This window comes from Scyliorhinus torazame, chromosome 25 (genome assembly GCF_047496885.1).
Source record: "Scyliorhinus torazame isolate Kashiwa2021f chromosome 25, sScyTor2.1, whole genome shotgun sequence".
NCBI lineage: Eukaryota > Metazoa > Chordata > Chondrichthyes > Carcharhiniformes > Scyliorhinidae > Scyliorhinus > Scyliorhinus torazame.
The window spans coordinates 24336786-24352690 of NC_092731.1; the positions used below are offsets into that span (position 1 = coordinate 24336786).

Consider the following 15905-nt stretch of genomic DNA (forward strand, 5'->3'; position numbering starts at 1 on the left):
TGAAATGACTTTGTTAGTTAATTGATGAAATGTGGCTGGGGTGTTTTTCATGCCAAATGGCTTAACTTTGAATTGGTATATACCATTTGGAATCACAAAAGCTGAAGTCTCCTTCGCCCTTTCGGATAAAGGTACCTGCCAGTAACCTTTAAGTAAATCCAGTCTAGAGATAAAAGCTGATTGTCCCACCTTCTCAATGCAGTCCTCCAGCCGTGGGATAGGGTAAGAGTCTGTTTGTGTAACTACATTGACCTTTCTATAGTCCACACACTATCGTTGGGTACCGTCTGGTTTTGGTACCATTACTATGGGTGAGCTCCATTGTCTGCAAATATGCCGTTTTTAAGCATATTTTCAATTTATTTTTGAACCTCTGCCAAATTTAGAGGGTTAAGTGGATGGTGTTTAATTGGGACGCCATTTCCTACATCTACATCAGGTTAGTACTTCCCAACTTATTTCTACAAACTTGCCCATGTGATATTAATAACTCTTTCAGGTCAGTTCGTTTTTCCTCTGGAAGGTAATTCAATAATTTATCCCAATTTTTAAGAACATCCTCGTTATCCAATTTAATTTGAGGAATGTCAAATTCAGAGACATCTGGATCTGTTTCTTCACTTTGAGTTAGAATCTTTAAAACCTCCTCCCTTTGCTTTCCTTCCGTTTCAAAATACCTGTAAAAACCTTTTTTTTCTATAAATTTAGAGTACCCAATTATTTTTTTTCCAATTAAGGGGCAATTTAGCGTGGCCAATCCACCTACCCTGCACATCTTTGGGTTGTGGGGGTGAGACCCACGCAGACACGGGGAGAATGTCCAAACTCCACACGGACAGTGATCCAGGGTCGGGATTCTAACCCGGGTCCTCAGTGCCGTAGTCCCAGTGCTAACCACTGTGCCACCCTACTGCCCTACACAAACCTTTCTAAAAGGGACACTCCCATGACACAAATCAGAAACACAATTTGGCATTGGAGGGAATGAGGTGATCGCCATTCCAAATCTTGTCTTCAGGTTTGATAGGATTGAAAAATAAATATCCCGTAAAGTCTTTAGTTCCTTCGAAAGGAAACTGTAAAAGGATGAGATTTGATAAAAGACAGTAGAGTCCATGGAATCCCCACAGTGCAAAAGGAGGTCATTTGGCCCATTGGTTCTGCATTGACCCTCCGAAGGAGCACTCTACCTAGGCCCATTCCTCCACCCTATCCCCGTAACCCCACCTATTTAGCTCAATGGGCTAGACAGCTAGTTTGTGATGCAGAACAAGGCCAGCAGCGCGGGTTCAATTCCCGTACCAGCTGAGAATTCTGAATTCTCCCTCTGTGTACCTGAACAGGCGCCGGAATGTGGTGACTAGGGGCTTTTCACAGTAACTTCATTGCAGTGTCAATAAAAGGATTATTATGATTATTATAACCTGCACATCTTTGGATAGTAAGGATCAATTTAGCATGGCCAATCCACCTAACCTGCACAGCTTTGGACTGTGGGAGGAAACCCGAGCACCCGGAGGAAACTCACACAGACATGGGGAGAATGTGAAAACTCCACACAGTCACCCCAGGCTGGAATTGAACCCAGGTTCCTGGCGCTCTGAGGGAGCAATGCTTACAACCGTGCCTCCACACGCACCTCTAGAGAAGAGGACAAGGCCATAATAATAATCATCTTTATTAGTATCACAACTGGGCTTGCATCAACACTGCAATGAAATTACTGTGAAAATAAAACATGGTAAAAAGGTGCACACTGTTGCTCTTATTAGCCGTAGTTTATTACCTCTGATTATGTCACCTTTGCTCACGAGTCGCCAGGTATCTTTCTGATACCGCCACATGGTTCAAGCTCGAGTTATGATTAATAAGTCAGCACACCGCTTAGTAAGATTGAAATCAACGGTCATTTATTATGTACAACAATAAATGCTTGTACAATAATCCTACTTTCTATATCACAACCTACCACTACTGGCCAATACTTAACTTTAGGAATGGCCCACCAGGTCAGGGAAACAAATGGTTTATCAAATAGGGTCTGGCCTGCGGGATTCAAAAGGCTGATACGGATCGATGGCTAGGAGTCTCTATCGGGTAGCGATCGCTGGAGTCAAACTTACTGTTTCTGGTCGATGGTCTTGCGAAGGTTGCGAGCAGGAGAAGAAGGGAGAGAGAGAGAGATCTGAACTTGGCGGCTTCCCGCCTCTCGGGGCGGCCCTTGACCCTGAGTCCCAAGTGGTTGGCCTTGTTCCCAATCACTGGGTTCGATATGCTCCAATAACGGGGCGATTCCCCGATCGGGGGGTGGTCGCTCACCTGTCTTTGTTTCGGCCACTGCAGGCGCCGACAGGTCTGGCCCTGCCTTCAATTGCTAATATGTTGCAATTGTCCCCGGGGATAGCCGATTAAACTGCAGATGTCTGTGTTGATGTGCTGCTAATAGTCATAGGTATCGATCTGGGCTGACTTCCCCAGAGCCGAATACGCTATTCTGTCTGCAGCTGTCCGTTTGTGTCCTGTTGGCTGCTTTTCCCATCAGCCTTTTCGGTTAGCCATTTTATATCGGGTTTTGGCCAAATTAATAGGGAATCAGCCATTTTAGGTGGCTACAACACATTCCCACGATTGCTCACAGCAACCACGAGAATCCATGGTAACATCTTCACGCCATGTTTGGGCGCTCACCAGCGCACATCTCCCTCAACACCAGCATCACCAGAGGCATCAATAGCATCTTGTGACGCCCTCCCCTTGCACACCAGACCCGTCTGTACCCCTGCAGGAACAAATCACTGATTCTTTAACCCCATCATAAAATAAATTAAAAATTGAAAAGAAAATGCGTGAGAACATCAGTTCCAAGAGGATATTTTACATACACCACAAACCGCAACACAGCACCAACCTCAGCTACAGTACAGAATGATCACCATTCTACTTGTCTGTATAGAGAGGACCAGCAAATATTCAAGCAATAGATTCGGATTATAGTCAGTGCGGCCAGCGGCCCCCAACAGACTATCCGAGACAGGGTAAGGAAGGGAAAATGACCGGGAGCAGAGGGTCTCAGGGTAAAAAGGACTTAGGCGGCTGTTTTTGACCGGCACAGATGCGATGGGCTGAAGGGGCTTTTCTGTGCTGTGGACCTCTTATGTCTCTATGACACAGCCATGGGCCTGTGATCCTCTGACACACACCCTCCACCCTTTGACAGATGGGGGGGGGAACATGACATCAACCACAGCACAGGACCCGTCCCGGCCCTGTACCCTCACCACTCAGAGGCAGTAAATCAAGGAGATTCGAAACATATCGGGACTCTGAGGATGTCCCTGCTAAGCGTCTTCGAGAACGGATGTCCCAAGCATAAGGGAGCAGCAGGTTACCAGTCAGAGTACTGGACCTGGTCTAGTCCACCACACTTTTATTTAGAGTACCCAATTCTTTTTTTTTTAATTAAGGGGCAATTTACCGTGGCCAATCCACCTACCCTGCACATTTTTGGGTTGTGGGGGTGAGACCCACGCAAACACGGAGAGAATGAGCAAACTCCACACAGACAGTGACCCAGAGCCGGGATCGTACCTGGGACCTCAGCGCCGTGAGGCAGCAGCGCTAACCCACTGTGCCACATGCTGCCCTTGAAAATGCTAAACCTAGGGTAGTACGGTGGCGCAGTGGGTTAGCCCTGTTGCCTCACGTCGCCGAGGTCCCAGGTTCGATCCTGGCTCTGGGTCACTGTCCGTGTGGAGTTTGCACATTCTCCCCGTGTTTGCGTGGGTTTCGCCCCCACAACCCAAAGATGTGCAGGCTAGGTGGATTGGCCACGCTAAATTGCCCCTTAATTGGAAAAAATGAATTGGGTACTCTAAACTAATATTAAAATAAACAAAATGCTAAACCTGAGGTTTAAATTGACGAAGGTGGGTAATTGGTGCAAGGTACAGGTGTGCCATGATCTAATTGAATAGCAGAACAGGGCTTGAGGGGCTGAATGGCCTCCTATATTCACACAGGCGAATGTGAAGTTTGGCAGCTTCCAACAGACATATTGCTCTGTTGTTTTGTTCATTCAGATACTGACTGACCTGTGTGTTAGCTGCTCTCTCTCTCACACACACACTCTCTCTCTCTCTATCTATCTCTCTCACTCTCCCTCTCACTCTCAATCTCTCACACTATCTCTCTCACGCTCACTCCCAATCGCTCACTCTCTCACTCTCACTCACACCATCACACACTCTCTCTCACTCTCTATCTCTCACACTCTCTCTATCTATCTCTCACACTCTCTATCTCTCTCTCACACTCTCTATCTCTCTTTCACACTCTCTCAATCTCTCTCTCCCTCTCACACTATCAATCTCTCTCTCACACACTCTCTCTCTCTCGCTCACACTCTCTCTCACTCCCCTCAGGTGACTGCTGGTTCCTGGCTGCCATGTCCTCACTGACACTGGATGAAAATCTCTTCGCATATGTGGTTCCCAGTGACCAGACTTTCCAGAAGATGTACGCTGGGATCTTCCGCTTTCGGGTACGTGTCTGGGATTAATCCCATCCGCAGGAGGCACCAGAGCTACAATTATGTGTCTGTGTTTCTATATGACCATGTGTGCGTGTCTGTGTGTGGGCACGTGTGCATGAGAGGGGATCTCCATTTGTACATTTGTGTCTCCATATGTTCAAGTGAGCACACATGTTTATGCATGGGTGTGTTTGCACGAGAGTGTGTCCATATTTGTACATTTGCTTGTGACTGTCTTTATGTGTGCACACCTGATTATATGTGTATGTTGTAAGTGTGTGTATGACAAAGTATGAAAGTGCATCTGTGTTTCTATATATGCATGTGTGTGAATGTGTATGTGTGCAGTGCATGTGTGTGTGTGTGTGTGCATGTGAGTGAATTAATGTGTGTCTGCATGTGTGTGAGTTCATGTGTGTGTGAGTTCATCGAACATACAGCACAGTACAGCCCACTATTTTATGCCGACCATTTATTCTAATCTAAGATCAACGTAACCTTCAATTTACTGCTGTCCATGTGCCTGTTCAAGAGTCGCTTAAATGTCCCTAATGACTCTGGCTCCACCACCTCTGCTGGCAGTGCTTTCCACACACCCACCACTCTCTGTGTAAAGAACCTCTGACATCTCCCCGATACCTTCCTCCAATCACTTTAAAATTATGTCCCCTCATGACAGCCATTTCCACCCTGGGGAAAAGTCTCTGGCTATCCACTCTATCCATGCCTCTCATCACCTTGTACACCTCTATCAAGTCACCTCTCTTCCTTCTTCGCTCCAGTGAGAATAGCCCTAGCTCCCTCAACCTTTCTTCATAAGACATGCCCTCCAGTCCAGGCAGCATGCTGGTAAATCTCCTCTGCACCCTCTCCAAAGCATCCATACCTTTCCTCTAATGATGCGACCAGAACTGGACACAATATTCCCAGTGTGGTCTAACCAGGGTTTTATAAAGCTGCAGCAAAACCTCGTGGCTCTTAAACTCAATCCCCCTGTTAATGAAAGCCAACACACCATACGCCTTCTTAACAACCTTCTCAACCTGGGTGGCAACTTTGAGGATCTATGTACGTGGACCCCAAGATCCCTCTGTTCCTCCACACTTCCAAGAATCCTTCCTTTAAATCTGTATTCAGCATTCAAATTCGACCTTCCAAAATGAATCACTTCACATTTATCTAGGTTGAACTCCATTTGCCACTTCTCAGCCCAGCTCTCCATCCTGTCAATGTCCTGTTGTAACATTATAGATTATCATAGAATTTACAGTGCAGAAGGAGGCCATTCGGCCCATCAAGTCTGCACTGGCTCTTGGAAAGAGCACCCTACCCAAGGTCAACACCTCCACCCTATCCCCATAACCCAACCCAACACTAAGAGCAATTTTGGACACTAAGGGCAATTTATCATGGCCAGTCAACCTAACCTGCACATCTTTGGACTGTGGGAGGAAACCGGAGCACCCGGAGGAAACCCACGCACACACGGGGAGGATGTGCAGACTCCACACAGACAGTGACCCAAGCCGGAATCGAACCTGGGACCCTGGAGCTGTGAAGCATTTGTGCTAACCACAATGCTACCGTGCTGCCCACAAACATGCAACAGCTCTCGACACTATCTACAACTCCACCAACCTTTGTGTCATTGGCAAACTTACTAATCCACCCTTCCACTTCCTCATCCAAATCATTTATCAAAACCACAAAGAGCAGAGGTCCCAGAACAGATCCCTGTGGGACACCACTGGTCACCGACCTCCAGGCAGAATACTTTCCATCCACTACCACTCACTGTCTTCTTTCGACCAGCCAATTCTGTATCCAGACAGCCAAATTTCCCCGTATCCCATGCCCCCCTAACTTTCTGAATGAGCCTACCATGGGGAACCTTATCAAATGCCTTACTGAAATCCATATACACCACATCCACTGCCCGACCTTTATCAATGTGTCTCATCACATCCTCAAAGAATTCAATGAGGCTTGTGAGGCATGACCTGCCCCTCACAAAGCCTTGCTGACTATCTTTAATCAAACTATGTTTTCCAAAATAATCATAAATCCTATCAGAATCCTTTCCAATATTTTGCTCACCACAGACGTAAGACTGATGGGTCTGTAATTCCCAGGGATTTCCCTATTCCCTCTCTTCAACAGGGGAACAACATTCGCCTCCCTCCAATCATCCGAACTACTCCAGTGGAGAGTGAGGACACAAAGATCATCGCCAATGGCGCAGAAATCTCCTCCCTCGCTTCCCATACTAACCTTGGGTATATCCCGTCTGGCCCAGAGGACTTATCTATCCTGATGCTTTTCAAAATTTCCAGTACATCCTCCTTAATATCAACCTGTTCGAGCCTATTAACCTGGTTCACGCTGTTCTCACGAGCAACAAAGTCCCTCTCTCTCGTGAACACTGAAGCAAAATATTTATTTAGGGCCACCCCCATCTCCTCAGACTCTAGGCACAAGTTCCCTCCACTATCCCTGATCGGCCCTACTCTCACTCTGATCATCCTCTTATTTCTCACATAAGTGTAGAACTCCTTGGGGTCTTCCCTGATCCTTCCTGCCAGGGCTTTTTCATGCTCCCTTCTAGCTCTCCTAAGTCCATATTTAAGTTCCTTCCTGGCTACCTTGTAACCCTCTAGAGCCATGCCAGATCCTTGCTTCCTCAACCTTACGTAAGCTTCCTTCTTCCTCTTGACTAGAAGCTCCACTTTTCTTGTCATCCAAGGCTCCTTCACCTTACCATTCCTTGCTCATCTCAGTGGGACAAAACTACCCAGCACTCGCAGCAAGTGCTCCTTGAGCAACCCCCACATTACTGTTGTGCATTTCCCCGAGAACAATTGTTCCCACTTTATGCTCCTCAGCTCCTGTCTAATGGCAGTATAATTTCCCCTCCCCCAATTAAATACCTTCCCATACTGCGTGTTCCTATCTCTCTCCATGACTATGGTAAAGGTCAAGGACTTGTGGAACTGTCACCAGAATGCTCTCTCAGCGAGACATCTGACACCTGGCCTGGTTCGTTGCCGAGCACCAAGTCCAATATGGCTTGCCCTCTAGTCGGCCTATCTACATATTGAGTCAGGAATCCTTCCTGAACACACCTGACAAAATCTGCTCCAACCAAACCATTTGCAGTAAGGAAGTTCCAGTCAATATTAGGGACAACATGACAACAACTCTGTTACTTCTGCACCTTTCCAAGATCAGCCGCCCAATCTGTTCCTCCATCTCTCTGCTGCTATTGGGGGGTCTACAGAAAACACCCAATAAAGTGACTGCCCCTTTCTTGTTTCTGACTTCCACCCAGACTGACTCAGTCGACAAACCCTCCTCGAGCGTGGGGGATGAATGTGAGTGTGGGATGAGGATGGGAGGTGAGGGTGGGGTGTGGGTGGGCGTGAAGGTGGGGGTTGAGGGTTGGCATGAGGGTGGGGGAAGCGGGTGAGGGTGGGGAGTGAGGGTGGGGGATGAGGTTGGGGATGAGGGTGGGAGTGAGGGTGAGATTGGAGTGAGGGTGAGGATAAAGACGGGGGTGAGGGTGGGGAGTGAGTGGGGGGTGAGGGTGGGGCTGAGGGTGGGGAGTGAGGGTGGGGATGATGTGGGGGCGAGGTGAGGGTGAGGATGGGGTGAGGTTTAGGGTGAGGGTGGGAGTGAGGGTAGGGGATGAGGGTGGGGGTGAGGTTGATGGCTGAGGGTGAGGGTGGGGGTGAGGGTGGGGTGAAGATGGGGGTGGGTGAAAAGGGTGGGGGTGAGGGTGAGGGTAGGGGTGGGGATGAGGGTAGGGGTGAGGTTGAGAGTGGGGGTGAGGTTGAGAGTGGGGGTGAGGGTAGGGGATGAGGGTGAGGTTGATGGCTGATGGTGAGGTGGGGTGACGATGGGGGTGGGGGTAAGGGTCGAGGTGGGGATGAGGGTGGGGGTGAGTGTGGGGGTGGGGGTGAGGGTTGGGGTGGGGGTGAGGGTGAGGGTGGGGGTGAGGGGTGAGGTTGAGGGTGAGGGTGGGAGTGAGGGTGGGAGTGAGGGTGGGGTGAGGTGGGGGAGAGTGGGAGCGAGAGTGGGGGGGTGAGGGTGGGGGGGAGAGTGGGAGCAAGAGTGGGGGGTGAGGTTGGGGGTGAGGGTGAGTGTGGGGGTGAGGGTGGGGGTAAGGTTGAGGGTGAGGGTGGGAGTGAGGGTGGGATGAGGTGGGGGGGAGAGTGGGAGCGAGAGTGGGGGGGAGAGTGGGAGCGAGAGTGGGGGGGTGAGGTTGGGGGTGAGGGTAGGAGATGAGGGTGAGGTTGATGGCTGATGGTGAGGGTGGGGTGAAGATGGGGGTGGGGGTGAGGGTGGGGGTGGAGGTGGGGATGAGGGTGGGGGTGAGTGTGGGGGTGGGAGTGAGGGTGGGGTGAGGTGGGGGGAGAGTGGGAGCGAGAGTGGGGGGTGAGGGTGAGGGTAGGGTATGAGGGTGAGGTTGATGGCTGATGGTGAGGGTGGGGTGAAGATGGGGGTGGGGGTGAGGGTGGAGGTGGGGATGAGGGTGGGAGTGAGTGTGGGGGTGGGGGTGAGTGTGGGGGTGGGGGTGAGGGTGAGTTTGGGGGTGAGTGTGGGGATGAAGTTGAGGGTGAGGGTGGGAGTGAGGGTGTGGTGAGGTGGGGGGGAGAGTGGGAGCGAGAGTGGGGGGTGAGGGTGAGGTTGAGGGTGGGGGTGAGGTTGAGGGTAGGGGTGAGGTTGAGGGTAGGGGTGAGGTTGAGGGTAGGGGTGAGGTTGAGGGTAGGGGTGAGGTTGGGGGAGAGGGTAGGGGATGAGGGTGGGGGTGAGGTTGATGGCTGAGGGTGAGGGTGGGGGGGAAGATGGGGGTGGGTGAAAAGGGTGGGGGTGAGGGTTGAGGTGGGGGTGAGGGTGTGGGTGGGGGTGAGGGTGGGAGTGTGGGTGGGGTGGAGAGTGGGAGCGAGAGTAGGGGTGAGGGTGAGGTTGAGGGTGGGGGTGCGGGTGAGGTTGATGGCTGAGGGTGAGGTGAAGATGGGGGTGGGTGAAAAGGGTGGGGGTGGGGGTGAGGGTGAGGATTGGGGTGGTGGTGAGGGTGGGGTTGGGGGTGAATGTGAGGGTGAGGGTGGGGGTGAATGTGGGGGTGAATGTGGGGGTGAGGGTGAGGATGGGGTGGGGGTGAGGGTAGGGGTGAGTGTGGGGGTGAGGGTGGGTGTGGGGGTGAGGGTGGGGGTGGGGGTGGGGGTGGGGTGAAGATGGGGGTGGGTGAAAAGGGTGAGTGTGGGTGTGGGGGTGAGGGTGGGGGTGGGTGAAAAGGGTGGGTGTGAGGGTGGGGGTGAGTGTGGGGGTGAGTGTGGGGGTGAGGGTGGGGGTGAGGGTGGGGGTGAGGGTGGGGGTGAGGGTGAGTGTGGGGGTGAGTGTGGGGGTGAGGGTGGGGTGAAGATGGGGGTGGGTGAAAAGGGTGAGTGTGAGGGTGAGTGTGGGGGTGAAGATGGGGGTGGGTGAAAAGGGTGAGTGTGGGGGTGAGGGTGGGGGTGATGCACACTTGTTCGGAAGGATTGTGTTGCAATAACGACACTGGACTTTCTCTTCTTCCCGGCTGGCTCCCAGTTCTGGCAGTATGGGAAATGGGTGGAGGTTGTCGTCGATGATAAACTACCAACCATGGATCAGAAGCTGGTCTTCACAACTTCATCCTCACGGAATGAGCTCTGGAGTGCTCTCCTGGAGAAGGCTTACGCCAAGTAGGAATCAAATTTCCTTCCATATCAAGCTGGCTTTGCTGTCGTTTAGTGAAAGAATGCTGTTAAATATGTTTCAAAACCTTCGAAGCAGATTTTATATCCCAGGTCTCAACGCTTGGCAAAGCCATTCTCAGTTAAACATATTTCACCCTCTACACTGTCCTCATCAAACATTTGCAGGATAGGTACAGCACGGGGTTTAATACAGAGTAAAGCTCCCTCTACACTGTATCCATCAAACACTCCCAGGACAGGTACAGCATGGGGTTAGATACAGAGTAAAGCTCCCTCTAAACCGTCCCCATCAAACACTCCCAGGACAGGTACAGCACGGGGTTAGATACAGAGTAAAGCTCCCTCTACACTGTCCCCATCAAACACTCCCAGGACAGGTACAGCACGGGGTTAGATACAGAGTAAAGCTCAATCTACACTGTCCCCATCAAACACTCCCAGGACAGGTACAGCACGGGGTTAGATACAGAGTAAAGCTCCCTCTGCACTGTCCCCATCAAACACTCCCAGGACAGGTACAGCATGGGGTTAGATACAGAGTAAAGCTCCCTCTACACTGTACCCATCAAACACTCCCAGGGCAGGTACAGCACAGGGTTAGATACAGAGTAAAGCTCCCTCTACACTGTCCTCATCAAACACTCCCAGGACGGTACAGCACGGGGTTAGATACAGAGTAAAGCTCCCTCTACACTGTCCCCATCAAACACTCCCAGGACAGGTACAGCACGGGGTTAGATACAGAGTAAAGCTCCCTCTACACTGTCCCCATCAAACACTCCCAGGACAGGTACAGCACGGGGTTAGATACAGAGTAAAGCTCCCTCTACACTGTCCCCATCAAACACTCCCAGGACAGGTACAGCATGGGGTTAGATACAGAGTAAAGCTCCCTCTACACTGTCCCCATCAAACACTCCCAGGACAGGTACAGCACGGGGTTAGATACAGAGTAAAGCTCCCTCTGCACTGTCCCCATCAAACACTCCCAGGACAGGTACAGCATGGGGTTAGATACAGAGTAAAGCTCCCTCTACACTGTACCCATCAAACACTCCCAGGACAGGTACAGCACGGGGTTAGATACAGAGTAAAGCTCCCTCTACACTGTCCCCATCAAACACTCCCAGGACAGGTACAGCACGGGGTTAGATACAGAGTAAAGCTCCCTCTACACTGTCCCCATCAAACACTCCCAGGACAGGTACAGCACGGGGTTAGTTACAGAGTAAAGCTCCCTCTACACTGTACCCATCAAACACTCCCAGGGCAGGTACAGCACAGGGTTAGATACAGAGTAAAGCTCCCTCTACACTGTCCTCATCAAACACTCCCAGGACGGTGCAGCACGGGGTTAGATACAGAGTAAAGCTCCCTCTACAGGTACAGCACGGGGTTAGATACAGAGTAAAGCTCCCTCTACACTGTCCCCATCAAACACTCCCAGGACAGGTACAGCACGGGGTTAGATACAGAGTAAAGCTCCCTCTACACTGTCCCAATCAAACACTCCCAGGACAGGTACAGCACGGGGTTAGATACATAGTAAAGCTCCCTCTCCACTGTCCCCATCAAACACTCCCAGGACAGGTACAGCACGGGGTTAGATACAGAGTAAAGCTCCCTCTACACTGTCCCCATCAAACACTCCCAGGACAGATACAGCACGGGGTTAGATACAGAGTAAAGCTCCCTCTACACTGTCCCCATCAAACACTCCCAGGCCAAGTATAGCACGGGGTTAGATACAGAGTAAATCTCCCTCTCCACTGTCCCCATCAAACACTCCCAGGGCAGGTACAGCACGGGGTTAGATACAGAGTAAAGCTCCCTCTACACTGTCCCAATCAAACACTCCCAGGACAGGTACAGCACGGGGTTAGATACAGAGTAAAGCTCCCTCTCCACTGTCCCCATCAAACACTCCCAGGGCAGGTACAGCACGGGGTTAGATACAGAGTAAAGCTCCCTCTACACTGTCCCAATCAAACACTCCCAGGACAGTTACAGCACGGGGTTAGAAGCAGAGTAAAGCTCCCTCTACACTGTCCCCATCAAACACTCCCAGGACAGGTACAGCACGGGGTTAGATACAGAGTAAAGCTCCCTCTGCACTGTCCCCATCAAACACTCCCAGGACAGGTACAGCATGTGGTTAGATACAGAGTAAAGCTCCCTCTACACTGTACCCATCAAACACTCCCAGGACAGATACAGCACGGGGTTAGATACAGAGTAAAGCTCCCTCTACACTGTCCCCATCAAACACTCCCAGGACAGGTACAGCACGGGGTTAGATACAGAGTAAAGCTCCCTCTACACTGTACCCATCAAACACTCCCAGGGCAGGTACAGCACAGGGTTAGATACAGAGTAAAGCTCCCTCTACACTGTCCTCATCAAACACTCCCAGGACGGTACAGCACGGGGTTAGATACAGAGTAAAGCTCCCTCTACACTGCCCCATCAAACACTCCCAGGACAGGTACAGCACGGGGTTAGATACAGAGTAAAGCTCCCTCTACACTGTCCCCATCAAACACTCCCAGGACAGGTACAGCACGGGGTTAGATACAGAGTAAAGCTCCCTCTACACTGTCCCAATCAAACACTCCCAGGACAGGTACAGCACGGGGTTAGATACAGAGTAAAGCTCCATCTCCACTGTCCCCATCAAACACTCCCAGGACAGGTACAGCACGGGGTTAGATACAGAGTAAAGCTCCCTCTACACTGTCCCCATCAAACACTCCCAGGACAGATACAGCACGGGGTTAGATACAGAGTAAAGCTCCCTCTACACTGTCCCCATCAAACACTCCCAGGCCAAGTATAGCACGGGGTTAGATACAGAGTAAATCTCCCTCTCCACTGTCCCCATCAAACACTCCCAGGGCAGGTACAGCACGGGGTTAGATACAGAGTAAAGCTCCCTCTACACTGTCCCAATCAAACACTCCCAGGACAGGTACAGCACGGGGTTAGATACAGAGTAAAGCTCCCTCTCCACTGTCCCCATCAAACACTCCCAGGGCAGGTACAGCACGGGGTTAGATACAGAGTAAAGCTCCCTCTACACTGTACCCATCAAACACTCCCAGGACAGGTACAGCACGGGGTTAGATACAGAGTAAAGCTCCCTCTACACTGTCCCCATCAAACACTCCCAGGACAGGTACAGCACGGGGTTAGATACAGAGTAAAGCTCCCTCTACACTGTCCCCATCAAACACTCCCAGGACAGGTACAGCACGGGGTTAGTTACAGAGTAAAGCTCCCTCTACACTGTACCCATCAAACACTCCCAGGGCAGGTACAGCACAGGGTTAGATACAGAGTAAAGCTCCCTCTACACTGTCCTCATCAAACACTCCCAGGACAGGTACAGCATGGGGTTAGATACAGAGTAAAGCTCCCTCTACACTGTACCCATCAAACACTCCCAGGACAGGTACAGCACGGGGTTAGATACAGAGTAAAGCTCCCTCTACACTGTCCCCATCAAACACTCCCAGGACAGGTACAGCACGGGGTTAGATACAGAGTAAAGCTCCCTCTACACTGTCCCCATCAAACACTCTCAGGACAGGTACAGCACGGGGTTAGTTACAGAGTAAAGCTCCCTCTACACTGTACCCATCAAACACTCCCAGGGCAGGTACAGCACAGGGTTAGATACAGAGTAAAGCTCCCTCTACACTGTCCTCATCAAACACTCCCAGGACGGTGCAGCACGGGGTTAGATACAGAGTAAAGCTCCCTCTACAGGTACAGCACGGGGTTAGATACAGAGTAAAGCTCCCTCTACACTGTCCCCATCAAACACTCCCAGGACAGGTACAGCACGGGGTTAGATACAGAGTAAAGCTCCCTCTACACTGTCCCAATCAAACACTCCCAGGACAGGTACAGCACGGGGTTAGATACATAGTAAAGCTCCCTCTCCACTGTCCCCATCAAACACTCCCAGGACAGGTACAGCACGGGGTTAGATACAGAGTAAAGCTCCCTCTACACTGTCCCCATCAAACACTCCCAGGACAGATACAGCACGGGGTTAGATACAGAGTAAAGCTCCCTCTACACTGTCCCCATCAAACACTCCCAGGCCAAGTATAGCACGGGGTTAGATACAGAGTAAATCTCCCTCTCCACTGTCCCCATCAAACACTCCCAGGGCAGGTACAGCACGGGGTTAGATACAGAGTAAAGCTCCCTCTACACTGTCCCAATCAAACACTCCCAGGACAGGTACAGCACGGGGTTAGATACAGAGTAAAGCTCCCTCTCCACTGTCCCCATCAAACACTCCCAGGGCAGGTACAGCACGGGGTTAGATACAGAGTAAAGCTCCCTCTACACTGTCCCAATCAAACACTCCCAGGACAGGTACAGCACGGGGTTAGAAGCAGAGTAAAGCTCCCTCTACACTGTCCCCATCAAACACTCCCAGGACAGGTACAGCACGGGGTTAGATACAGAGTAAAGCTCCCTCTGCACTGTCCCCATCAAACACTCCCAGGACAGGTACAGCATGTGGTTAGATACAGAGTAAAGCTCCCTCTACACTGTACCCATCAAACACTCCCAGGACAGATACAGCACGGGGTTAGATACAGAGTAAAGCTCCCTCTACACTGTCCCCATCAAACACTCCCAGGACAGGTACAGCACGGGGTTAGATACAGAGTAAAGCTCCCTCTACACTGTACCCATCAAACACTCCCAGGGCAGGTACAGCACAGGGTTAGATACAGAGTAAAGCTCCCTCTACACTGTCCTCATCAAACACTCCCAGGACGGTACAGCACGGGGTTAGATACAGAGTAAAGCTCCCTCTACACTGCCCCATCAAACACTCCCAGGACAGGTACAGCACGGGGTTAGATACAGAGTAAAGCTCCCTCTACACTGTCCCCATCAAACACTCCCAGGACAGGTACAGCACGGGGTTAGATACAGAGTAAAGCTCCCTCTACACTGTCCCAATCAAACACTCCCAGGACAGGTACAGCACGGGGTTAGATACAGAGTAAAGCTCCATCTCCACTGTCCCCATCAAACACTCCCAGGACAGGTACAGCACGGGGTTAGATACAGAGTAAAGCTCCCTCTACACTGTCCCCATCAAACACTCCCAGGACAGATACAGCACGGGGTTAGATACAGAGTAAAGCTCCCTCTACACTGTCCCCATCAAACACTCCCAGGCCAAGTATAGCACGGGGTTAGATACAGAGTAAATCTCCCTCTCCACTGTCCCCATCAAACACTCCCAGGGCAGGTACAGCACGGGGTTAGATACAGAGTAAAGCTCCCTCTACACTGTCCCAATCAAACACTCCCAGGACAGGTACAGCACGGGGTTAGATACAGAGTAAAGCTCCCTCTCCACTGTCCCCATCAAACACTCCCAGGGCAGGTACAGCACGGGGTTAGATACAGAGTAAAGCTCCCTCTACACTGTCCCAATCAAACACTCCCAGGACAGGTACAGCACGGGGTTAGAAGCAGAGTAAAGCTCCCTCTACACTGTCCACATCAAACACATTTCTACACAGTTGAAGTGTGGACTGATGGTATTTTATTCGTCCAAGATATTCAAGGATAAGGAGAAATGGTGGGTTTATAAAGTT

General features: G+C 51.0%; 1 protein-coding gene across 1 annotated transcript in view; it reads left to right on the forward strand.

Moving 5' to 3' along the window:
• LOC140402428 (calpain-2 catalytic subunit-like) overlaps positions 1–15905 on the forward strand; it is a 282202-nt gene that overhangs the window by 8301 nt on the left and 257996 nt on the right. The window contains exons 3-4 of the mRNA XM_072490199.1: positions 4422–4540; positions 10121–10254. Of these exons, the coding sequence (XP_072346300.1) occupies positions 4422–4540; positions 10121–10254 (253 nt within the window). The remainder of the gene's footprint in view (positions 1–4421; positions 4541–10120; positions 10255–15905) is intronic.